General features: G+C 42.8%; 1 protein-coding gene across 1 annotated transcript; it reads right to left on the bottom strand.

The window, feature by feature from the left end:
* Positions 1 to 4,574: 4,574 nt before the first annotated feature.
* On the bottom strand, positions 4,575 to 4,982 carry LOC125932368 (60S ribosomal protein L32-like). Its single transcript, XM_049644890.1, has one exon. It carries the CDS (start codon positions 4,980 to 4,982, stop codon positions 4,575 to 4,577), a length of 408 nt encoding a protein of 135 aa, XP_049500847.1.
* Positions 4,983 to 27,262: the final 22,280 nt, after the last annotated feature.

Below are 27,262 nucleotides of genomic sequence, written 5' to 3'. Positions count from 1 at the left end.
ATTCCCAGAGGTGGAGTTACTGTCTCAAAAATAGTGAATATTTTTTTCCTTTTTAAAAAATGTTTTAATGTAAATTTTAGTTAGTTAACACACAGTGTGATATTGGCTTCAGGAGTAGAATTCAGTGGTTCATCACTTACGTACAATACCCAGTGCTCGTCACAAGTGCCCTCCTGAATGCCCATCACCTATCTAGCCCATCCCCCACCCATCTCCCTCCATCAACCCTCAGTTTGTTCTCTGTCATTAAGAGTCTCTTGTAGTTTGTTTCCCTCTCTCCTCTCCCCACCCCTTCCCATGTGTTCATCTGTTTTGTTTTGAAACGAGTGGACTATTTATCTATTTATTTATTTATTTTTTGAGAGAGAGAGGATACAAGTATGTAAGGGGCAGAAAGAGAGAGAGAGAGAGAATCCCACAAGGGACAGAGAGAGAAGGAGAGGAAGACAGAAGCGGCTCACCCAAAGCGGGGCTTGAGCTCACAAACCATGAGATCATGACCTGAGCAGAAGTCAGGTGCTTAACCAACTGAGCCACCGAGGTGCTCCAAGAGTGAACATTTTAAAAGCACGGGAGAGCTGGTGCTGGAATCATGTCCAGATGATAAGATATCAATTTATATTTCATCCAGTGCTCTTGATGGGATTTTTTTTTAATAGCTGATGCCAGGAGAGCCTGGCTGGCTCCGTCAGAAGAGCACGCTACTCTTGATCTCAGGGTCGTGCATTCGGGCCCCACATTGGGTGTGGAGATCACTTAGATAAATAAAACTTAGATTAAAGAAATGGTTAATGTGAAAGAAGCAAATAATCTCATTGAAAGTCTAATTTCTTTGATTTAGATTGGATCAGTCCATGCCCTTTTTTGAAGTGTCTATCTTTACATTAATATTGTTCTCACAGATTTATATAAACTCTTTACATATGAAAAGTATTAATTCTGTGTTACATCTGTGGAAAATATTTTTCTGTTCATTGTTTACCTTTTCAACTGATTGTGTTGCTTTTAGCTTTTCAACCATTTGAAATTTTTATACAGTTAAGTCCAGTAAACTTTTTCCTTACGAAAAGATCTTTGACATATTTTTCATTGTCTTAAGCTTGTAAAGTCCTCCCTCATCCCGGTATTTGATAAATATTCATTTTGAATGATGTTTTTGTCTTGAGTCCTCTGTTTGGTATTATCACCGCTGATGCTTTCTTTTGTCTGTCTTTGGTATGTCTTTAGTCATCCTTTTAATTTTAACATTTCTGTGTGGTTATGTCCTAGGTTGTCCTTTTTAAGGAGCACATGATCATATTTTGTTTGCTTTTAGCCCGATGTGAACATCTTCGTATTACAGAGTGTAAAACATTTATGATCGGGGCGCCTGGGTGGCTCAGTCAGTGAAGTGTCTGACTCTTGGTTTCAGCTCAGGTCATGATCTCACAGTTCATGGGTTTGAGCCCCGTGTTGGAATCTGCACTCTCTCTCCCTCTCTCTGTCCTTCCCCTGCTCGTGCTCATGCTCTCTCTCAGAATAAATAAACACTAAAAATAAAACATTTATGATCAGCAGAAGCACTGGTGCATTTGCTCTTATTTCTGGAATCTTTTGGCTTATTTGCTATTTTCTACATTTTTTTGTCATTTGCTTTGTGATTCTGTTTTCTTTAGTGGTGATTTGGAAGGTGATTCTTAATTCTAGTAATGATTACCTTTAAGTTCATTAAATGTAGCCCTTTTCATGCTAATGTAATCTGGGGTCATAAAACTCAATTATGCTGTATTTATGACATAAGTATTCTTTTTCAAGATGTGGCTTTGGATTTTGCATTCGATGTAGCAAACATATTTACAATTAGTTTCATTTAACTAAATATTTAATTGACTTTCAAGTTTGCTGCCGATCTTTTTCATGGTGTGGTACAATTTTCTTTACTACAGCGTGCAAATGAGAATCACCCGGAGAGTTTTTCGGTAAATTCACGTTCCCTGGCTCTACACCCGACTCAGACATCTAATTCTGTGTGTCTAGGGAAGCCTTTGCATTAATCGCTCAGCAGGAATGGGGAATGTTGGGGGGGGGGGGGGGGGGAGGGAGAGCTTCAGGAAAGTGTTCCCTGAGAGTAGGAAGTGTTCCTGGTTTTCCAATGAGTCCAAGTGCTGCTAAAGCTCCTCTTGACGCCCCCTCCGGGCCTCCCATCTTTCCAATCTCCAGTTGAGAACTGCCGGAGAAACAGGAAGAAGAAGGAGGCTCGGAAACTGCTTCTTTGGGCCACCCTGAAGAAATTCATCTGCGACCCTCAATTTTCTCGCCGGTGAAAATGGCTAAGTCTTACTTCCTAGGGTTGTAATCACAGATCTTCTGTAAAGCACTTAGCATGGGGCTTGACAACAGCCAGCTCTTCACACGAATTATCAATCTTGCTGTCTTGTATTGATATGTCTACTGTTGTAGGGCTCTATTTTTATGCAATTCCGATTTTTACTTCCTTCCCTCGAAGTAGGTAAAGATCCAACGATAATCCGTACCCACCACTTGTTAAAATCCGTTTCCTCCAAAGCAACTTGCTCTCCAGGGCTTTTGCAAGCCACGGCTGCCCTCAAGCCATCTTCCTTTGTCACCTCTCCTTCAGGAAAACTCTATAGCAGTGCCGTCCACTAGAACTTTGTATGATGGTGGAAAAGTTCTGTAAGATAGAAGATGTAGCTCTCAAGCATTTGACGTGCAGCTAGGGAGACTAAAGAACTAGACTTTTAATTTTAATTACTTTAAATTTAAGTAGCCACATATGGCTACCAGCTACCACACTGAAACGTGCAACTCTATAGGGTTTCTTTCTTGCCTGAAAAGCCATTATGAAGTTAATGGTTCATCTTACTATTAATGGCTTTTAGAAAAGAAAAAAGTGAAAAAATTATGATTTTAAAATTTGCATTTTATAATGATTTTTTTTTAATTTGAGAGACAGAGAGAGAGAGAGCGCATGAGAGAGAACAGGGGAGAGGGGCAGGGGGAGAGAGAGAAGATCTTAAGCAGGTCCCATGCTCAGCACAAAGCCCACTGCGGGGCTCCATCCCATAACCCTGGGATTATGACCTGAGGCGAAATCAAGAGTCAGATGCTCAACTGACTGAGCCACCCAGGTGCCCCCCAAAATCTGTATTTCAACATTAGATATAATTTTCAGTGTTATATTTCCAGCCTTTCATACATACTTTTTAATTTTGTTCTTTCCTTCAAAAATGAATACAGAGGTATTCTATATAAATCCAATGAGGGTCAAAATGAAGTAAAAGTTTTTCTGCTTGGAGCATACCTAATAACATCTATCCTTGCCTCAGTTATATTATGCTTGTGAGATTTGTGGTTTTTAGTTTTGGTGTGGGCAAGTCGAACAGAACATTTTGAGGAGGTTAAGTGCATGGGGGATTTTGCTGATGATCGACCAGAATGGACGTGCTTTGGAATTTGGAAAGGGACAGAATATGGAGTCACATTAGGTCAGTTGCTTCCTCATTTGTTTTTATCATGACCCACAGAATGAAATACAGTTTACAGCATGACCTTGGATGCACATATGTGCATATAGCATGGAAATAAAGACTTCACCAGGGTGATACTCTCCGTTACTACATGTAGTGCATCTGATATTTCCTATTTTCTTCTATCCTCTTCTGTGCCGTTCTGCTGTATTTTGTTCTCTTCTGTTTTATTCTATTTCTTTTTTCATCTGCTGGCTGAAATTCACGAAATTGACTTCATAACCTGCTACTGGGTTCCAATGTGCCATGTGAAAACTGGATGAGGAGCTGTACAGAGCCACGGGGTTTGAGCGTTGGAGGGCAGAGGGGTGACGTGGGGGTGCTGGGCTTCAGACACAAACAGAGATGGAGGCCGTATCAGTCGGCTCGGGCTGCCGTAACAAAGTACCGCAGACTGTGTGGCTTCAACAACAGGAATTTATTTTCTCACAGTCCTGGAAGCTGGAAGTCCAAGATCAAGGTGCCAACAGCGTTGTTTTCTCCTAAGACCTCTCTCCTTGGCTTGCAGACGACTGCATCTTGGTACCTCATCCTCTGGTAATGATATCAGTCATATGGGAGTCGAGCCCCACCCTGACAACATCGTTTAAACTTAATGGTCTCCTTAAAGACCTTAAATGCAGTTTAATGTGGTCACATTCTGAGGTACCAGTGGTTGGGACCTCCACATGAATTTTGGGAGGACACATTTCAGTGGATAACCGAGAGAGGGCAGGAGGGCATGATCCCCAGTGGTCTTCAAGACAGAGTGTAATGGTGAGACTGTGAGTGTTGAAGGAGGAGGGTGGCTCAGAGTTCTGAGGCCCTTCTTCTCTCCTACCCTTGGAAGTTTAGAAGCCCAAGGAGCAATGCACTTGCCCTTAGCTTATCAACACCTAGTCTCCATTTTAACCTGGAAATGTTTTGTTGTAGTGCTGTTTTAAGATGGCAGAGGCATGAATGTGTTTGTATGCTGGAGTAAGGACCCCGTGAGAGTTTCAAACAATTGTCTTTTTATAGTTTTATGATTTTAGTAACACAAACACGACGTGCACATAAGCTGTCTGTCTATCCATTTTCTTCGCTGGGCAGCCTGGCATTGGTATTGGTGACTCTGATGGCCAGCAGGGCTGCTCTTTCCACAGAGGCTTTGTGGTTCTTGGAGGAGACATGATGAGCTACCTCTGTGCAGGAAGATCCGTTGAGCACCAGCAGCACTTCGAGCTCTGTAACGTCGTGGACTAGGAACTTCCGGAAGCGACTGGGCAGCACGTGCTTTGTCTTCTTGTTGCTCCCATAACCACTGTTGGGCATCAAGGTCTGGCCCTTGAATCTTTTGTTCACCCAATTGTCGATGCCTCTGGGTTTCCACCAGTTGCACTTAATGTTGACATACCGGTCTTGCTGGTGCCTGATGAACTTCTCGGTCCACTTTTTAATGATCTTGGGCTTCACCAGAGGCCTGAGGGCAGCCATGATGCCAAATAGGAGATGGCTGCCACCTCTGTAGGCAGTGCCAAGGAAGACAAAAAATTTCTTTTCTTACTCAGCTATTCAAGCTACAGCAAATGAATCAACTTGGTGACAGGGAAACGAAGGGAGGCAAAAATTCAGGGAGGAGAAATGGTACTATAAAACTGGAGATGTGACTGGAGGGCCCCCAAAATCTTTGGTTCTTATTTATTTGTTTATTTAGAGAGAGTGTGAGCAGGGGAGGGGCAGAGAGAGAGGGACAGAGTATCCGAAGTGTGCTCTGCGTGTTGACAGCAGATAGACTGATGTGGGGCTCGAACCCGTGAACCTTGAGATCATGACCTGAGCCAAAGTCTGACGCTGAACCGACTGAACCACCCAGGTGCCCCTGCTTCTTATATATTTAATAAGTGCCAACGATATACTGTGAATCTTTATGTTTAGGCAGAGAGGAAGTAGTGTATACCGTTAAAACCACAATTGCAATATAGTTGAAGGGCAGAATATGCATTATTTTGACTTTGTGCAAAGCAACAGTACAAAATTGAATACATGACTGCTCGTGGTTCCTAGGCTAAAGGAAAAATAAGAACATAAACATGTTACAAATAAACTATTGCTGTATAGTGAAAAGGAGTTGACTAGGCTCAAGTAGTAAATTCTGAATTTAGAATATAAATGTATGTGATTGCTTACATCAATATCTAAACAAAATCCTCACCATTACGCTTGGCTTATTGATCCACGTTTGATTCAAGTTTCACTTATAAATGAGAACTGAAAGTTCTTTTGCAATTGGACAGGAAGGCTGTCTAGTTTCAGTAAACTATTTTTGAGAACATTTGAAGAACAGAACGGCGTTTTCTTTGCAAACATTAATTTGCCACATCATACAAAACTATTCCCCTTGGACCACCTATATCAGGATGGTACCATCTCAGTTTTCCAGATATGGAACAGTTCAGTTCTCTCCCTGAGGTTGCATAAAAGCGCCAGTGACCCAAGCTGATGCCAAATTAAGCAGTCAACTGGTTCTCGTCCAATACAGCTAAACCAGATGGGCCGCTTCAGTGACTTCCAAGCCAATTCCATCTATTTTTCAACCCAAATTTAATAGATTTGTGCATTGCCTGCCTTTTAGGAGGGAGAAAAAGAGTGCATGTTAAATACCTCTCCTTTGTAACTATAAAATAATACCTTCATGTTCATGGAAAATGAAAAGTTAAATAAAAATGAAATATAGGTCACCCATAACCCCACTCTAAGGTTTTAACATATTTCTTTCCAGTATTTTGAATGCGTTTTTATAATGAAAATCTTCTTTTATATACATAGATTTTTTTCATCCCTCATTACTTGCTTAAGATTATATCTAACATTATTCCCATTCCACTTAAAACTCTTCCCAAGCATTATTTTCATGGCTACTAGATATTTGTGCGTATCCGATAGAAAGAGGGATACAGCAGTCCAGGGCAAGACTTAAGCTGAGAGGGTAGTCCCAAAACAAGCCAAGGGTAGGTGAGTAGTATGTCAAAAGGCCAAACTGGTCATCAGGACAAGACCCCAAGAGAAGGTCCAAAGCTGGTGGTTGATAAGCCGTGGTGGAAAATGTTGGGGGCGACAGAGTTTGTTCTGTTCTCTTAGAATCTCAGGCTATGTTGCTGAAGCCACTTTATCACATCAAATCCTTTCTTTTCTAGGACAATTATTTTTGAGGGGTCCTACAGTCCCTCCCTGCAAACTAGCTTCTGTTGGCATCCTCCTCCTCCCTACTGAGTCTACCTGTATAATCTAAACTTCAACTGTGGGCTTGAGTTAATGTTTTTTCAGCTCATGTACCCATGTGTATGAGTTAATTCAGACCTATACTCAAAGGGTGGGAACACCCCACGTGTTTGCATCTCTGTTCTGACTTAACTGGAGCCTCTGCTGCAGTGGTTTAGTCGTTCTCCTAGAAGGGGGGTTTAAAGCATTTCACCATTATAAATAATACTGTAATAAGCATCTTTTTTGCATTAATCTCTGGTAATCACCCACATCTCAGGAAATGTCTTTCAGGAAGGTTCCTAAAAGTGGAATTACACAATCCAAAGGCATCAACACTTTAAAGGGTCTTGACGCATAATATAAATTACCTTCCCTAAAGGTGGTTCCAACTTTCACTCCCACCTGCCACATGGGACAGAAGAAAAGGCACATCTGGGATTATATTCCTAGGCTTCTGAAGGTAATATGGGTGGTGGCTGCACTGACTGCTGGAGTTAAATGCTGACTTGCCAACTATGTGACCTTGGTGGGTCACTTGCTCTTCTAAGACTTGGTTTCTTCATATGTCTAATGGGAGTAACGACACCTTCCCAAAGAGCTATTGTGATGAATATGTGAGAAGCTGCACATATGAGGCTTAATTCACATGTCCTTTCAGCTCTGCTTGGAGACTAACCTTGGAACAGAATGACAGTTTAGAATTTAATGGCCAATAATGGTCAGATGGACAACACTACCCAACCACCTTCACCAGATCTAGGTAAGTGAGAACAATTCTCTTCCCTCTTGTCCTCTCCTCTTCTTTCCTTTGTGACTGGCCAAGCATGGAGGCTGGAAGTGGGGGCTTACCCAGAACTCCCAGACCACACCACACCAGCACTGCCTGCCCTGTCTCCCAGATGTGGAGGACCCTATCATCCCACCTCGGAAGAATAATAAGTCACATGGTGGATGCAAAACTTTGGACTAACATTCCTGTTTTACAAATGGTTCCACGGTTTTGAATTCAGCTTGCCAACAATAGCAAAGTAAGAATACAATTCAGCACCTCATTAATCCCAACATTATTACGTGTGAGGTTTTCATTTCACATTAATATTTATTTATCTCAAGAGAAAGCCAGGACCAAGTTAAGCATGTTATAGTCATCCAGCCTGAAGGTCAGGAAGGTACTGTTAGAAGGGACGAGGCAAGAGTTTCTAGGGGAAGCAAAGACTGTGGCTGACTTTAGTTCATGTTCTGATGGGTAATACTCAATAATTATTTTTAAAGACTTCAAACATTAGGTGAATTTTTGGAATGACTAAACTAAGATTATGAGATGCATGGACAAATTTAGAGTAGCTTCTGAGCCTTTGAATCTGACTACCTATTCATTCCCAGGAACCACAACTTCAAATCATGGTAGCTTGTCAGTGGCATCTTAGCTCTGGAATGGATCTTAGGCACAACCTCTTGGCTTTACAGATAAGGAAGCTGAGGTTCAGAGAAGTTACAAGACTTGTTCAATATCACCCGAGCTCTTATGGGCAGAGTCAAGCTATGGCTGAGGCTGTTATGTTGCTCGGGCCCACATAACACACTCCCTCCCTCTTTCTACATTTGTCAAAAGATTATCATTACAGTACCTATTGTGATGTCAACAAAGTAGAAAAGCAATTGGAAAATTGGTGGTTTAGTTTTACTGGAATTAAAGTTAAGAATACTTTAATAATAAACTACAGTAGGGGGTGCCTGGCTGGCTCAGTTGGTAGAGCCTGCAACTCTTGATCCCACGTTGGGTGTACAGACTAAGAAAGAAAGAAAGGAAGAAAAAAGAAAGGAAGGAAGAGAGAAAGAAAGAAAAGAAAGGAAGAGAAAAAGAAAGAAAGAAAGAAAGGGAGAGAGAAAGGGAAGGAAAGAAGAAAGAAAGAAAGAAAGAAAGAAAGAAAGAAAAAGAAAGAAACTACAGTAGGACATTCACATGCGGAGTTACATGGAGTTGTGTTCTTATTGAATGGATAAGAGCCCTATCTCTAGAATGAAAGAACTGGGGGCGGGGGAGGGAAGGGAAAACTGTTTCTAATCTATTTACAGGAAATGTGTAAGTGCAAAAAAACTACTTTGAACTTCTCTTAAGTAGGATAAAGGTAGAACTGTAATACCCAGCTGACTATTCTCACCTTCCCTTAAGCTTTCTGATTCTACAAATATTTAGCAACTGTGAGCAGGATAGGTCAGCAGTAGCACCCTACACATTCAAGGGTTTGTGGGTCAAAGTCTAGGGAGGAGTATGGGCCAGATTATGAAAGGGGTATGGACTTGTTCCTACTTAGAATGTGGGGTAGGGGAACAATACGTCTGAGCAGTGCCTTAGGAGGAAGGAAGATCTGGGAGCAATGTGGGGTAAGAACAGAAGGAAAAGAAATAGCAGGCCAGAAACAGTTGGCAAATGTATAAAGTCATCCAAGAGAGAAGTGGGAAAAATCTTACCCGAGTTACAGAACTAGGAATTATCTTCGTTTGGGATCCTTCCAGAAGCAGACCCCGGGACAAGGATTCGAGTGCAAATAGTTTCTTTGAGAGATGATCCCAGGAAACACGGGTTGGGAGAGGGGAAACAGGGAAAGAAATGAAGACAATAACAGGTGTGTTAGCAAGCCAGTTACTAGTGTGGGTGACTGGAGGTCAATCCCACTCAGGAGCTCTGGGAGACAGGAGAGCACACCTCAGAGGTTTACCCTCAAGGGACCAGGAAGGTAGGGGATTTATTCCCCAATTCCCCAACCACCATTGGTTTAGAACTGCTTCCAGAAACACAAACTCTCCACCACTCTGGGCTTGCCCTGCATGTGAGTCGAATGTGCTCCAACAAAAAAAAATGCTCTCAGTAACAGAGTTGCTGGAATCCCTGGGTGGAGACTGAATGTCAAGGGAATATGCGTAGAGCACCAACAGTCTGATATACAGACACCTGCTTCTCTCTGGAGCTATTCAAGCAGTCCTGGATCTTGTCAACAGGACCTCGCACTCTATAAGTAGCTGGGTGGGAGGAGCTCTGATTTGACTTCCTTCTCTAAATTCTGTGATTCCTTCACCTTCAAAAATCGGCCACCCTACATATGAACACCTTTTGCATTCTTGCCCGTATCTGATTCCAGTTTTTAACCAATGCCTCTTTTAAAATTCTCCTCCACAATACAAATTTACTTGAGAAACTAATGATTAGTGTTCTGCACATCTTTTATGCAATTGTATTTTTAAAACCCTTCTCTAATGAGATCACAGAAGACTGGAAATTACAGTAACAAAAGTATTAGGCACGTGATACCCAAGGTAGGAAAGAAAAATATATTAACTCAACTTGCTTTAACTTACTTCAGTGAAGTTGGCAACAAGCAAGCTATTCATCTCCATCATTTATTAGAATTAATTCAAAGTCCGTCTAGGGTGCAATCCAGAACAGAAACTTGCCAGGACTTCAAACTGGAAGCCATTTGAAATTAAAACCAGCATGACATATTTTCTTTTCAGAACCACATGACTCAAAATTTAAGAAATTTGAAGAATTTCTGGAAAATTCCATAATAGGTCAATGACGATTTACTTTAAGAAGAAAGAAGTGATTTTCTTATGCAACAGTAAGTTGCTTACATTTGTGGACCTCAAAACTGATCTTTTTGCTTGTTCTCTTTCAGTTAGTTTATTAAGGGGGTAGGGGTGAGAAAGTGCTAACAGCTCCCAGGATAGATTTTTGAGTGCTGAGGTCCACCCAGTGAACTCAAGAGCCAAGTAACCAACCCTTGAAAATACATTTACATCATGGAAGTAGAAACGCCAAAGTCCAGCTGGCCTTCATGAGAAAGAATAAACGTAAAGCCCAGGATGAAAATGTGGCATGTCGGGGTGAGACAGCCTTTCCTTCATTCTCATTTTCCCCTTTGCTTTGAGCACAGATCCGCGCAACCCCTCAGGATTTGGTTTAGAAGGCAGGAGGCAGCTCTGTTGACTTTTATACCCAATTGGAGTGGCCCAGGTGCTAACCCAAATCTGGGCAAATCTGTTTCCATGAGACCAGTGAATATTCATGGACCACCTACTAAGTGCTAGGAGCTGAGTCAAAGGTTATGTAGTTTGTAAATGTCTTCCCTGGAGGACCTTAGAATCTGGTAGGGGAGATAAGACACACAGATAAAAAACTCCAATGTAGTCAAGAGGATTAAATGCTTCTGGTGCCAATTTCCCTTTGTACTTATAATGGTTGAAACAGTCATAACAACAATAATAATAGGAACTCATTTGTAGAACACTTTTGTTAGTCTAGACTCTATGAGGTAGTTATCATTAGATAGTATTATTACTATCTTACTTTACAGATATAAGAACTAAAGCATTGGCCCAAGTTCAACAGCCAATTAGTGGTGGAGCTGAGATTCAGATCCAAGCAGTCTGGGTTCAGAGTCCACATTCTTAATGACTATACTACCTACCACACAGCAATTTTTTTAATATTAAATTGTTCGTGTACATAGCTGTTTCCCAGTTACTCTGGAAAGTTCTGTGCGGTAAAAGGCTTGTGTTTTTATTCTTGTGTGCTAGCGCTTGGCACAGAGCCTGATCCCAGAAGATTCTCAATAAATATTTATTGAATGAATGAATGAATGAATTTGAAGCCCAGGGGAGACTCTGGCTGTTTAGAGAAGGAAAAAAATGACATTTATTCACAGGGATGAAGGAAGGCTGCATGGAAGAAGTAGCATTTACTCGGGTAAATGGTAAACTGGTGGGTAGGACCCAGGGAGGTGGAGGGACTTTTTCAATTTTATGCTGAAAATGCAGACCTTTGGTCACTTGGGAAGTAACTGGCTGGTTGGAGGGTCTACAGCCTGTGACATAACAGGCCCGCTCACCAGAAGGAATGGATATTCTGTTGCCAAGCGCCTAGAGCTATGGGTCCATCTGCCTCCAGGGGCTAGGAGACTGCTGGCGACAGAGTTGGGGGGGCAGATTCCCCACAAGTGGAGGACTGAGCATTCGGAAGGCCAGGGAGTGCGAAGCTGCACAACCCGGCTGTGCTGGGCTGGGTCCCACCTGAAGCCCGAGACTCTGAGCAGAGGCATGCTGGGCCATGGAATGTGCATGCACAGAAGGAGTGTGGCACTATCCGGCTTTGAGGGGCTGCTGCTACTGGGAAGCACCTGCCAAAGTGAATCTCATGGGCAGAACTGGCCAGGGGAGCACCGTGCCCAGTGGAACCAACCTGATGGTGGTGGGTATAGTGGTGGTGAGCGCTTAGCAGCAAAGTAGGGTATTGGCAGATTGAGAAAAGCCCAGACAGCATCTAGGCCTGAGGAGGAACTAGGGATAACATCCAGGCTCGGAGAGACATCACACCTGTTGGGACTGGCGAATCGGTCACTTTGGAAATCAGGCTTCAAGGGCACTTAATATCTTTGTGATAAAGGGAACCATTCACAGTGGGCCTGTGGAGAATCCAGTTACGCTCCGAGGCTAGCCTGAAAGGACTCCAGGGACTGATAGCCAGACTGTGTAAACTCTGTTGACAAAGAATCCAAAAGGAATTGTGTATGGGCTCAGGGACACCTGGCTGGCTCAGTCGGTGGAGCATGTGACTCTTCATCTTAGGGTCGTGAGTTTGAGCCCCATGTTGGGTGTAGAGACTACTCAAAAAAAAAAAAAAAGATTTGCTTAGGGACTCATAACCCTGTAAGGCTGACAGGGGCACTACTGGGGCTGCACTTGGTTGTTTACCACTACTGTCCCAAATTGGGATTGTGTGAACTACTGTGGAGAGGTGACTCTCAATGTTCAGTGGCCGGCTGCATGTAGGAAGCAGTAGGGAATGGAACCAGAAAACCCCAGGCACGAAATACAGGGTACCCAGTTTTAATTTACTATTTGATGACATCACAGCTTTCGGCAGTATCCGGAAAGCCAGGCAGGGTAGTTAGAGAGAACTAGAGGCACTGCCCCAGAATCTTAAAATCTTCAACTCCACAGTCCCACTCTCTGATTGCATCCTCCCCCCCCCAACCCCCCACCATCCGCAGCAATTCTTTCAAACGTTCACAGCACATTTTAAGTCATCTACACCGGCAGGCGACATCCCCATACAACACAGGGACTATGGAAGCCGAGCAGAGAGCCCTCCCCTTCACGCTCCCCACCCAAGCCAGGCACGTTCTTTCTCTCCCTCCCTCACAGTCTTCCCTCCATTTCTGTCAGGGGGTCTCCACCTTACATCCACCTGGGCGGGGGGCCACCTGCCCAGGCAATTCTCCTGCCCTTTAAACCCCACATCTCCTCCTGTCATCTAGGGTTAAACACTTCCAAATTAAACCCTCTTCAAATTCCTCTCCCATCTCGCCAGAACCAATTTGTCTCCTTCCCTTTCAATCCAGCTTCTTATGATGCACTTCTCACCTCCCATTCATTATTCAAGCCACTGTGACTCTTCTTCAGCCCCTGGCAAGTTGCTGCAACCACTCACCCTAAGGCAGTGAGGGACCTCACTGCCAAATCCAGTTCACAACCTAGTGCTGGCCGCTGCCTCCTTTCAAGAGCTTTCCTCCCTTGACTTAGGTGACACCACCCTCTCCTCCTGTCCCTCCTGATCTTTGCTTGCTCTTTCTTTGTCTTCTTCATGGGCTTCCTGTGGTTGCCTCCTCTCTCTCTCCTTAAATATGGCGGGTTTCCCAAGGCCCTGCCCTCAATCTTTCCCCCACCTCTTCTCCTCTCACTTCTCCTCCCCTCACTACCCCTCTTCTTTTACCTCCTCACTCCTCATCTCCACTTTCCTCTCTCCCTTCCTCTCCCCGCCTAGTCCTTTCTCCACAGATAAGTCCATCCCCAAGATTTCAACTACTGCCCATATTTAGATGGCCCTCTCCTCTGAAATCTATGTTCTCCTGCCTGGAACCCTCTCTTGAACTCCAGATCCATGGAGTCAACCCATCTGGACAGTTGTCTCTGGATGTACCCATGCTCAGCAGGTCTGCAACTGAACTCACCTTCCACAAAGTCCTCTGTGTCCTCCCCAGCCTCCCATCTTGAACAATAGTGCTGGTGTCCAGCCAGTACCTCAAGCCAGAAAACCCACAAATCTGGCAGTCTTTCTTGATGACTCCCTCTCTTTCCCCCCGATGTACACCGAGCCACCAATGTGTAGAGGGTCAGCCTGTCCCGTCTGTCGTTTCAACCCTCCACTTTCCGTGACTTGCTTTTCTGGCCTGGATCCCAGCACTGGTCCGAGTCACCCTCTAGCCGGCTGTCAAGGACTCCTTTGGAAATGGAAATCTGGTTATATCATTCCTCTGCTTTCTATCTTTATGTGGCTCCAAATGGCCCTCACGATTAAATCCAGACCTCTCACTATGACCTCTGAGGCCTCTGGTCTCCGCCCAACCCCAACTGGCCATGTCAGCCCACCTGCCTCCTCACACCCCTGCCATCGTTTCCACCGGAAATGCTCTGTTTTTCTTCCTTACTTCCCCTTCTTTCAAACTTACCTCCTCTGGAAGTCTTCTCCGGCCGTTCTCTCCCTTCTCCCGGCTGAGCTAGGCACTCCCTGTCCTGCCCACAGAGTCCATGCCGGTTTCTGGTGTGAACGCAGCACATCACACAGTTTCCTCGTCTGTCTTCCGCCATCGGTCTATGTGTAACTTGATTTTTTAAACTTGTACAGCACTTGACACAGGCTCCCTTGTTGGATGTACGCAAGAAAAGTCCCGGACACCATGCTTTAGGGGGCCACAGATATCACCGTCCCCCCCCCCCCCCCCAAAAAAAAAAGTATTGAATATTTGGACACCACTGTCGTGAGGAATCCAGTGCTCAGCCTGGCACAGTGCAACCTGTGAGTGAAAACGTTTACTCTCGCGACTAACACTGTTCAGGCTTCAGGGGAATGCTTCTGCACATCTCTCACCCTGTGTCCTTAATTTTTTTTAATGTTTATTCATTTTTGAGAGACAGAGAGAGAAAGAGAGAGCCAATGGGGGAGGGGCAGAGAGAGAGGGAGACACAGAATCGGAAGCAGGCTCCAGGCTCTGAGCTGTCAGCACAGAGCCCCACGCAGGGCTCGAACCCATGAACCGCGAGATCACGACCTGAGCCGAAGTTGGACGCTTAACTGACTGAGCCACCCGGGCGCCCCTCTCACCCTGTGTCCTTAAAACAAAGGCAACTATGTCCAATCTCTGTAGGAGTCTGTGATTGCACAGCAATCGGCCTAAAAAAACAGCTACAGCTTTGGAGTACGACCGAGAAGATTTCAGCTGTGCAAGTGCTTAGATAAGAGAAAACCCGAGTTAATCCATTAACGTTTCTGTCACATGTCATGAACGTAGTAGATCCTTTCATAAAGAACGATGGCTTCCAGTCCTTGACACGGGTATCCGCTTTCTTCCTTCCCTTTTTGGAGTTCCGTAGATCCTCATGAATTACTGTGGCATCCACTGTGGCTGCACTCAGCGGCTAGCAAACATTTCACGATATTACACGATTCGTTAGTGTTAACTTTGTGTGTGAGTGTATGGACGTTGGCCAGGCCGAACTGCACTTTCCTTCTGAGCACCCTGTGCTGTAGAAAAACCATCATGTTCTTACTATCCTCATTTGCTCAGTTGCACTCACGTGTTGGTTTGTTATTAGTACATTGAAATGTGCACGTGGTAAGCGCAATGTGTTAATATTAACAAATTCAAGAGTTTTTGGAGAATGGCGAGACAATAAAATCGCCCTAAGTTTCTTAATGTCCCTTTAAAATATCTTCAACATGAATCTTTTTGAATTTGGGCGAAAACAAAGAAACAAGATCGATCACGAGCTGCAGCCTGTTACACCTTCTGGTGGTGGCAAAAGTCACAAGCAGCCTGAAACGTCCTTTGATACTGTGCAAGAATCAGTTCCAAGTACAATAATGACATAAATGTCAGGTGCAAATGGACTCAAAAGTTCTATTGCTCAAATTTGAAAGTTGCTAACCCTGTGTTTCTATAAAAATGGTAATCATACTCTGTTAAAACTCATGATTCCAGAAAAATGTTCACCATTATCCGAGATGCCTGCCCGGCTTAGTCGGTTAAGCGTCCGACTTTGGCATCAGGTCGTGAGCTCTCTCGATTTGTGAGTTCAAGCTCTGCCTCAGATCCCCTGTCTGCCTCTCTCTCTGCCCCTCCCCTGTGCGTGCTCTCTCTCTCTCTCTCTCTCTGTCTCTCCAAAATAAATGAACATTTTTTTAACGTTTATTCTTGACAGAGAGAGAGAGAGAGAGCACGCACGGAGGAGGAGCAGAGAGAGAGGGAGACACAGAATCCGAAGCAGGCTCCAGGCTCCGAGCTGTCAGCACAGAGCCTGACGCGGGGCTCGAACCCACGGACCGCGAGATCATGACCTGAGCCGAAGTCGGACGCTTAACCGACTGAGCCACCCAGGCACCCCAATAAATGACCATTTTTTAAAAATTGAGAAAAAAAAGTTCAGCATTATCAATGAGGAAAAATGTGAAATAGTATCAAGAATTATTCCATAAACAAAGCTTTGGAAATAGTAAAAGCGTTCCATACATATTTGATCGAAATGTCACAAGAGCAAATAAAAATCATTTAAAAAACACAATCAGAATCTTAAACATTGTCTACTCTGTAGATAAAGGTAATCAAGCTTTCTCAGAAAGGGAATTTTTATGAGAACTTTGAAGAAAGAATAATGCAATCAAGATTTAAAATTCTCCTTATGATAAAACTTATCTAGTAACATGAGGAAATAATGTTCAGGAAAACAGATGAAACAAGAACACACAAATTTTAATACTTATCTAAGCTTCTCCAACTATTTTGCATAAAAGTATTTTAGTAATGTATTTAAATTATGAAATTCAAGACTGAATGTAGTTTAATGGTTTTTGTCAATATTATAGAACCAGGAGAAGTAATATCTTAAACTCTATTGTTGGTGCTTAGAAAAAATTATTTAAATGACAAATATTTACAAAAAATCTTATTGGCTGATTAAAAAAATGGAACTTCAACCAAAATTTTAGGAAAACTTCCGGATATTTTAACTTGGAAATAAGTCACTGCATTCAATTATCTTTGGATGATGCAATAAGAATGTAAAATCAGAGTAAAATCAGGTTTTATTGGAACCCAGCCACGCCCACTCATTTACATATCGTCTTTGACATGTTTAGCTTCGACAGCAGAGTTGAATACTTACAACGGACACCCCTGTCCTGCAAGGCCTAAGATATTTATCATCTGGCCCAATATAGGAAAAATTTAACAGACTGAAGCAGAACTCTTAAAATCCTTTCTCCATAAATTTTGTAATATACTATCGTACACGAAATAATTGGAAAGGATTAAAGAAGACAGACGAAAATCTGGAAATTGAAGTAATGAAAATGAGAATATTTGGATCTCCCCAAGCAGCCTGTAGGATTAGAAGCTGCCGAGGCAGTTTGGGGATGATAGCTAGCCTTGTACAGTCACTTTCATAGAAATCATTAAATGGAGTTAATTAAATCTTTGGAAAATACAATATTTTTGAGAGATTTGGCTGAAGTCAATGCTATTCTTCCTGAGACGTCAATTACTTTCTTCAGCTCTCCAAGAAAGAAATCTTTTGATTGTAAAGCTGGCAGATTAGGGGCACCTGGCTGGCTCAGTCAGTAGAGCTCATGATTCTTGATCTTGGGGTAGTGAGTTTGAGCCCCACGTTGGGTGCAGAGATTACTTTAAAAAATAAACTTAAGAAAATTAATAAAGCTGGCAGATGAATATGATGAAGACAAAAAGTTACTGAATATATAAAACAAAATAATTGAAAATACTAACGTACACTTTGAAACTAAGCAAATATCAATTCTAAGAAGAAATACTATTCACTTGCCTTAAAAATTATTTTAAAATGGGCTTTTTGCTCAATGACAAATATGAGGCAAAAACTCCTAATATTGGAACCTGAAATTTGACCAAATGATGCTTGTGAATCTCTTTGGATTGAAGGAGAACAAAAATTTTTTTTAAATAAGACAACCAGTTTCAAATACAATTCTAATAAGTGATTGTCAGGACTTTCGTTGCGAAAATAAGAAAGACGCTGAATCTACAAAAGTCTCAAGCAGAATAACAAAGAGCCGGAAAGTCTTCCGATGTCAATGCTGTGGGTTCAGTAGAGGCTGAGAGAAGCATCAGCACCATGAACAAGATGATATTAAGATGAATTATCTATGAATTGAGACTACAAGCTACAATTATGTAGTTATTAAACTAACCATTTAATGGTGTGGCTGCTCCCTGCACCTAATCACTGCTCGCTCAGAGGCATTATTTGGCAGTCATAGCCCATGTCAAACAAAAGACCACATCAGTGGGGGGTGGGGGAGAGGGGGAAGTGGATGATGCGCATCGAGGAGGGCACCTGTCGGGATCAGCGCTGGGTGTTGTATGGAAATCAATTTGACAATAAATTATATTTAAAAAAAAAAGACCACATCAAGATTTTCTAAACATCAACAGGGGCGCCTGGGTGGCGCAGTCGGTTAAGCGTCCGACTTCAGCCAGGTCACGATCTCGCGGTCCGTGAGTTCGAGCCCCGCGTCGGGCTCTGGGCTGATGACTCGGAGCCTGGAGCCTGTTTCCGATTCTGTGTCTCCCTCTCTCTCTGACCCTCCCCCGTTCATGCTCTGTCTCTCTCTGTCCCAAAAATAAATAAAAAACGTTGAAAAAAAAAATTTTAAACATCAACAAATAACTTAGAAATTATTACAACTATTTGATGAATGATTTAAAAAGCAGTTTTATAATCTATAAACATAGAGAGTTAGAGAATAAAAGGATTTATATGCATTTAATTTTTGATGAATATATCATATAATATGTATCAATATATCCAAATGTCTCTATCTCCATCTACCTATATTAATTATATTTCTGTAGCTGTATCTCTATATTACTATACCTGTTGTTAGGTATTTTGACCACTGCTCCTAGGCACAACTCACATTCCGCACTAGCTTTCTGTCCTGGCTTCACCTTTTGGATGGCACGCATGGAATTGGCCTCCCAGCGCTGACCTTGGCTCCAGGCGGGAACTATTCTGGTTCTCCCCTGCAGCTGGCTACACCGCCTCACACCGCCTTGAGTCACACCCCTTTTAATTCAGCCCAGGCCTCGAGAACCTTCCTTCCCTGGCACAACCAGTGGGGAGCACTCCCACTTATCTTGCCTCTGTCAGTGTCGGCAGGGCCTGGGTAGTTAAAGGATGCCCATCCACACCCTTGCTGCAGGTATCAAACTTCGCTGCCCGGGGAAGCAGCCGAAATCTTGGCCAATATCTTCTTTTCCCAAAGGCCATTTTTATTTCGTGTCCCGGCTTCAATTGCAGAAGGAAAAGCTTTATTCCTTTATAGAAGAATTTCAGGCATCAGAGGCAGCTGGGGAAGAATTTTGGGAGCTGAAGAATCTAGAATACTAATGTTTTATGAGTCCTTCTGCCAATCAAAAGAGAAAAAAACTTGGACTTTTAGCATATTATTTTTCCAGAGGGGGAAAGAAAAGTTCCCCTACATTCTTTAGTTTCTGCTTTATCATTGAACGGATCATGTGAGTATACAGGCTTAAATGAGATGGAATTACTGTCTGATACATCACTTGTTATGTCGTAGAATATGTCTGTATCTTTGATAGCCCATGCAATAAAAATAATACCTAGCATGAATTGGATGCTTCTTCTATGCCAGGCATTGTGTTAAGAATTACACACATACCGGGGTGCCTGGGTAGCTCAGTCGGTTAAGTGTCCCGCTCGATTTCGGCTCAGGTCATGATCCCAGGGTCATGGAATTGAGCCCCGCGTCGGGCTCTGTGCTGACAGCATGGAGCCTGCTTGGGATTCTCTCTCTCCTTCTCTCTCTCTGCCCCTTCCCTGCTCCCTCATGCTCCCCCACCTTCTTTCTCAAAATAAATAAGTAAACATTACAAAAAAAGAATTACACGTGCGCTGTCTCGTTTAATCTTCAAAACAAATTTAGGAGAGAGGTACTATTTTTATCCCCATTTGCAGATTGTCTACTTGAACTCCCCTTCCTAATCCATTCTTGCCCCATCTGGGCCTTGCTCTGTGCCCCAGACTCCGTATCCTTTGGATTCTGTTTGGGTTTGGCCAATGGGAGTTGCCACGGGAGACTGGACGGTAGGAGAAAAGAGAGAGAGATTGGGGTATTTCTTCGTAGATCCCACTTCACCCTCTCTCTGGTCGTGGCAGCAGCTAGCTTTCTCCCTTCACGGTGACAGCCTTGGCCAGTCATCCCTTCTCCAGAGCTCCAGCTCTCACTGGGAGCCGGACACACCACTTCCTTTTCCTCTTCTTTCTGGCCCAGGGGTTTTAAGAACCTCCTGCTGCTGCTGGTCTCTGGGTGCCCTGACCTCTCCGGTTGGTTCCTTTAACCCTGCTCATACCTATATAAATAGCGTCTTCATTAAATTATCTCCGCAGATGGCCAGCGGCGTGTGCCTTCTGTTTCTTGCTAGAACTCTGGCTAATACATTAATATTTGAGCTCAGAACCATCCGCCACAGATCCTGCCCGTTTCGTTTCTTTACTTAGTTCCTTCTTCTAAATGCTATGTTTTTGTTTGTTTGTTTTGAAATGGCCACTGGGCTTTATTTGAAGAGAACTGGTCTTACACATAAAGTTATCTGTTTTTCAGGTGAGCACTGATTAATTTGACTCCGGACTGTAGAAACCATCTTCCGTAGCCATGCGTACGTATTTCTGGATATCGACCCTCTCCAGGGATTACTACTTCTTATTCACAAATGTGTAACTGAAAAGCCTCAAGGGCTGGTGTTCAGTGTGACACAAGCACACATTATAGTAACCGGCAAGCAACTTTTATCCCCTTAAACCAAAGTAAACATTTGGGGGCGTTTCTGGAAAATCCGGTTAGACAAATTTCCGCAAGATGCTGTTCATGGCCTTAGCACAGTCTGTGTGGGGAAGAACTTTATTGGCAGCTCAGAGGGTTTAACGGCTCAATTGCATTCTTGGGAAAACTTGAATCTTTATAATTTCGTATCATAAATGGATAAATGTTCTCTTTGTTTTCATTTTATTTCTTAAGTAATCTCTACCCTCAACGCGGGGCCTTGAATGCATAACCCTGAGATCAAGAGTCACATGCTGGATGGACTGAGCCAGCCAGGTGCTCCAGGAACAAATGTTCTAGGGTTTAGGCAAATTAATACGCTTTTAAAACAAGAGCAGACGTTGGAAATAGAGACTTGAGTTGCAGCTTCACGCTGGCTCCCAATTTCTTAGACGTTAAGTAGGAAAATATATTTAAAAGCTTGTCCTGGAATCTGTCTATATCCTTAGGCATAACTCAGTATCAAATAACGCATAAGACAACCGCACATAATAGATTTTAAATATCACGTAAATGTAATCCAATTTTCCTCTTCCCAACCCTCATGATTCATATTTTCTTAGCCACTGGAATTCTTACGTATAGTTTCCAAGTTGATAGGGTTGACTTTTGTTAAGGGTGGTGTGACTAAGCAGAGATAGCTTCTCATTAGAGCTACACTGTTCCGGACCCCAGCACACCGCCTGGACACGATCTGCCATGGGCATGCACATGTTGAGATACTTGTGGCTTATCAGAGTCCAGTTCTAGATGCTCATTTCCTCAGCACAAGACCAGGAAACAGGCAGAAAACGGGTCGTAACAAATACGTAAGTCTGTGTTGCATTTTTATTTGTTTGTTTGTTTGTTTGTTTTGTTTATTTGAGAGAGCGGGAGTGCTCACGCCCGGGCACACGCATGTGAGAGCGACTTGGGGAGGGGCGAAGGGAGAGGGAGGGAGAGAATCCTAAACAGGCTCCATGCCCAGGTTGGCCCTGAGATCTAAATCAAGAGTCGGTCGCTTAAGGGACGGAGCCATTACATTTTTAGAAAGGTACAGAATTTTTATTGGAACCAATCGACTTGGTAATTAAACATTCACATACTTATCTTAAAGTGTTCTTTTTCACACTTAACCATTTAAATAAATGATTGCATAAGAAATTGCGCTTTAACCGTTATTTTGTAGATGTAAATGTTATGTTACAGAGTCGCTAAGGTAGAAAATAATTACATCTGAAACACAGCTGCTCATTTTATAGATGCTAGGACTGCATTCAAAGGGGGATCTCAAAATCCCAAAGAAGATCTAAGACTTCACAGTCCTATCTGCTGATTTCTGCCTGAAACTTTGGGATAGAGTTTCCCTCTTTTAGGTTAAACTCTCAATGCGTCTTGAAATGCAAATACCATTTTGGGAAGGTAGTAATCTACCTTTGAATTGGCTGCGAGTAACAGAAAACCCAAAATAGCAGTACTTAAGTGCATAGTTTATTGCATAATAATGCATAAATTTGGAAGTAGGTAGTTCAATGTTGGGAAGAAAGTCCCATGGTCATTAAGAACCCAATCCCCTTTAGTCTTTTTGCTTCCTGATCTTAAGCACATGCATTCTATTTCCAAGTTCCACTCAGAGTCCAAGATGGCTGCAGGAGCTCAAGCCATCATATATGTATTCCAGCCAGTAGGAAAGAAAAAAGAAAGAAAGGCAAAGGGCCCCTGCCAATTTGTATCCCCTTCTAAAGAGGCTTCCTGAATATCCCATCCAAGAACTTCTCCTTAGATCACATTGGTCAACCCTAGCTGAAAGGTAGGTTGGGTAATATAATCTTGTCACTGGTCTCAGTGTAATCTAGAATAAAGCTAAGATTCTGTACCCAAGGAAGAAAGGTAACCAGTGGTCTCAACCATGGAAGGATAACATTTTCAATCTTTTATCAGTCATTTAAGCATGAGTGGGGATAAGGGACCTGAACAAATTATTTTAGGAGAGAATAGAAATGTACTGGGATCTGAGAAGAGGAGAAGAAAAGAAGTAAGACTGGATTAGGGAAGGAAAGCTAAAGAAAAGATTCAGTGTTTGGCACTTACTAGTTAATCAAGAAGCATTTATGGAAGGAAGGGGGAAGAGGGGAAGGAAGGAAGGGAGGGAGGGAGGGAGGGAGGAAGGATTGATCTTTTGCAAATGCTTTGGGCATAGAGACCTGTTTCATTGATTTTTTTTGTCCCTAAATGCCCCCAGCACAGGCTCTTGCCATTTAAGTAGATTGGGATGTAAGGTCTCTCCTTTCTCTTAGATCTGATATATTTTGCTCAACCTTGATAATGTCACTTCATTTTGTCGCCCTGTTGGCATTGCTCTCTCCCACTAAAGCATGCATTCTCAATGAGAGACCAAAAATCTTAGCTATGGCAATGATTTATGGCCCCCCAAAGGGCCACAAACACATCGATAGATAAGCTGTGTATCTGTGGATTTGAAATTTCATGGAAGGGGAGGAAAGGTCTACAAAGGCTCCTTGGGGAGAGTTGATGAAAAAATGGTTGAGAAACACTAAACTATGACTTCCTTGAGGTTGGAGGGGAGCAGAATGTGCCCCCTCAAAATGTGCCACTTTGGCTTGTGGATAATTTTGAACTGAAAGCAATCAAGAGGCAGTAGACTCGAGAAACAGTTGTGCCTCTTTCTCAACTGCCTAAAGAACTCAGGTAGGGGGCCTGGCCCAGAAAGTGAGCTACTATCAGAGATAACTTTCATCTGAAAGACTTACCTGCATGGCAGGGCAAACATGTAATTATCATAAATAAAGAACAAAGATGAAGACAGAATTTAAGGGGGACAAATGGAATAAAATAGAAGTATTATTTCTAAAAGTACCCGAAGAACAGAAAAGGAGAGGTCAAAGTGGGGAACGTGAACAATTTTCTGTCCCTATCTATCTCTCTTTCCCCCTCTCTTTTTTATTTTTTACTCATTTTGATTTATTTTTTTAAGTAGGGTCCACACCCAACATGGGGTTCACACCCAACGTGAGGCTTGAACTCACCACCCTGAGATCAAGAGTTGCTACCAACTGAGCCAGCCAGGTGCCCCTCCCTCTCTCTCTTTTCTACTTTAATATTTTTTTCCTTTTTCTCCTGTTATAAAAGATCTGAGTTCTGGGGCACCTGGGTGGCTCAGCCGGTTGAGCGTCCAACTCTTGATTTCAGCTCAGGTCATGATCTCCCGGTTTCTTAGGTTCAAGCCCTACATGGATCTCTGTGCACTGACCACACGAAGCCTGCTTGGGATTCTCTCTCTCTCTCTGGCCCTCCCCTGCTTGTGCTCTCTCTCTCTCTCAAATAAACATTTTTTAAAAAGTTCTTAGATCTGAGTAAACATGCAGGAAGATATTGAAATTTCAAAAATAATTCATCTTTTGGAACTGTTAAGGAGCAAGAACTCATGTTCCCTTCAGCGGTCCTTCTGGCTGGGCTAAGAATCAAATTGACATGAGTCAGATTAACAGGAGAAAATAAAATTTAATAGACACACATTCGGGGAACCCACATCGACATGGAAATTCCAAGGACAGTCAGGCACAATGAGGTCTGTCCATCATCTTGAACTAAGGAGAAGGGGTAGAAGCCTGGGACTTCACAGGAAAGGGATGCCCTTCTTGGAGCGATAAGAAGCCTGGATGTTGGTAATTAGACCCTACCATACACATGGGTCACTCAGATAAAATTTACCTCTGCTAATAACCCTTATTCTGGGAAAGACCCCCAATGCAGATTCTTCTGTGTAGTAAAGGAGAGGCAAACGTTTCTCTTGAGCCCATGAGGTGTTGATTGCCTTCAGCTCAAAATAATCTTCATGCTGGGTATAGCCCATTTGGGGCAGCCTGCTCTCAGTCCCTACAGAACACTGAGGAAAATCTGAAAGTATTTCTCACAATGAATACAATATTAATCTGAAGGAGTGGCTCCCAAGACTTTGGGAGTTTTGATATGGTTGTTTGAAAGTACAGACTACATGCAGATTGTACATAAATGCATGTACGCACACACACACACACAGACACACACCAAATGTTTTGTTATCCTACAGAAATAACCTAAAAGGAAACACTTTGTGCAGGACCTAACAATTTTAATCACGCAGGGGATCTCTGATGTATTCATTCTGGAAAATCAGTTCTAGATCATTCCAGCTGATAGGAATTAACCAATGCTTTCTTTCTTTTTTCTTTTTTCTTTTTTTTTTCTTTTTTCTTTTTTTTTCAATATATGAAATTTATTGTCAAAATGGTTTCCATACAACACCCAGTGCTCATCCCAAAAGGTGCCCTCCCCAATACCCATCATCCACCCTCCCCTCCCTCCCACCCCCCATCAACCCTCAGTTTGTTCTCAGTTTTTAAGAGTCTCTCATGTTTTGGGGATAAAGAGCTCACCAAACTCCACACCCGAAAAACAAATAACCCAGTGAAGAAATGGGCAGAAAACATGAATAGACACTTCTCTAAAGAAGACATCCGGATGGCCAACAGGCACATGAAAAGATGCTCAATGTCGCTCCTTATCAGGGAAATACAAATCAAAACCACACTCAGATATCACCTCACGCCAGTCAGAGTGGCCAAAATGAACAAATCAGGAGACTATAGATGCTGGAGAGGATGTGGAGAAACGGGAACCCTCTTGCACTGTTGGTGGGAAAACCAATGCTTTCTTAAAAATGTTTTTTTTTTTTTTCAGTAACAGCTTTATTATTTTTTTAAGAGAGAGAGAGAGAGTGCACATGAGTTGGAGAAAGGGGCAGCAGGGGAGAAAGAGAAAGAATCGTAAGCAAGCTCCACACTCAGCACAGAGCCCGACTTGGAGCTCAATCCCACGACCCTGGGATTATGACCTGACCCCAAATCCACGGTCAGACACTCAACCTACTGAGCCACCCAGGCGCCCCTTCAATAACAGCTTTTTAGAGGTATAACTCACAAAGCATGCAATTCACCCCTTAAGGTATAAAATTCATTCGTTTTTTATATATTCACAGAGTTGTGTAACTGTTCACCACAATAAATTTCCGAACATTTCATCACCCTAAAAAGAAACACCATACCCATTAGCACTCAGTTCCCAGTTTCCCTCCCCACTTCTCTCAGCCCTAGGCAACAACGAATCTACTTTCTGTCTCTATAGATTTGCCTATGCTGGGGGCGCCTGGGTGGCTCAGTTGGTTAAGTGTCAGACTTCGGCTCACGTCACGATCTCACGGTTTGTGAGTTTGAACCTCGCGTCAGGCTCTGTGCTGACAGCTCAGAGCCTGGAGCCTGCTTCGGCTTCTGTGTCTTCTTTCTCTGTTCCTCCCCTGCTTGTGCTCTGTGTCTCTCTCTCTCTGAAAAGTACAATTAAAAAAAATTAAAAAAAATGATTTGCCTATGCTGGACATTTGAGATAAATGGAATCATACAATATACAACATATAGCCTTTTCTGACTGACTTTTTTCACTTAGCATCGTGTTTTCAGGGATCATCCATGTTATGGCATGTACTGCCACCCCATTCCTTTTCATGGCCAAATAATATTTCATTGTATGGATATGTCATTTTGTTCATCCGTTCATCGGTTGACGGACATCTGGGCCTTTTCCACTTTTTGGGTATTATTAATAATGCGGCTTTCAACATTCACATACAAGTTTTTGTGTGGGTATATGTTTTCGTTTCTCTTGGGTGTATGTGTATACCAAGGAGTAAAATTTCTGGAACATATGGTAACTCTGTGTGAAACTTTTTGAGAAACTGCCACACTCTTTTCTAAAACAACTGCATCATTTTCCATTCTTACCAGTGGTGTGTGAGGGTTCCAAGTTCTCTATAGTCTTAGAACAATTATAATCATCTCTCCCTTTTTTGTAGCCATCCTAGTGGGTGCAAATTGGTATCTCACTGGGGATTCAATTTGCACTTCCTTGATGATTAAGGATGATGAGCAAATTTTCATGTGCTTATTAGTCATTTGTATATTTTCTTTGGAGAGATATCTATTCAGATCTTTTGCCCATTAAAAAAAATTTTTAACGTTTATTCATTTTTGAGAGAGAGACAGAGTGTGAGTGGGGGAGGGGCAGAGAGAGAGGGAGACACAGAATCCAAAGCAGGATCCAGGCTCTGAGCCTTCAGCACAGAGCCCGACGCGGGGCTCGAACTCATGAACTGTGAGATCATGACCTGAACCGAAGTCGGATGTCCAACCGACCGAGCCACCCGGGCCCCAGATCCTTTGCCCATGTTTTAATTGGGTTATTTTTTTTTTATTATTAGGTGGTAAGTTTTTTATATTTTCTAGGTACAAGTCCCTTATCAGTTACATGATTTGCAAACGAAGGGGAGCAGGAATGCCACCCCAAAATATTCCTCTTTGACATATTGATTATTTGGGGCTGATTATTTTTGAGAGGCTGCAGACACAGGAGAATCTTTGGAGTCATAGTAGAAGTGCCCTTTTGTAAGAAACATTACATTTATGAGGGAAATCTCCATTTGTAAGGGTGTCGCCCTCTCTGTACCAGGAAGAGAAAGATGACTAAATCTCTAGAAACTCTTATCGATGGA

Source organism: Panthera uncia, chromosome X, assembly GCF_023721935.1.
Source record: "Panthera uncia isolate 11264 chromosome X, Puncia_PCG_1.0, whole genome shotgun sequence".
NCBI lineage: Eukaryota > Metazoa > Chordata > Mammalia > Carnivora > Felidae > Panthera > Panthera uncia.
Note: the sequence above shows the minus strand (reverse complement) of the source record. Positions and strands in the feature narration are given on the sequence as shown.

Excerpts from the sequence above, each read along its gene's own strand:
- LOC125932368 (XM_049644890.1), bottom strand. The coding sequence starts at position 4,982 with ATGGCTGCCCTCAGGCCTCTGGTGAAGCCCAAGATCATTAAAAAGTGG.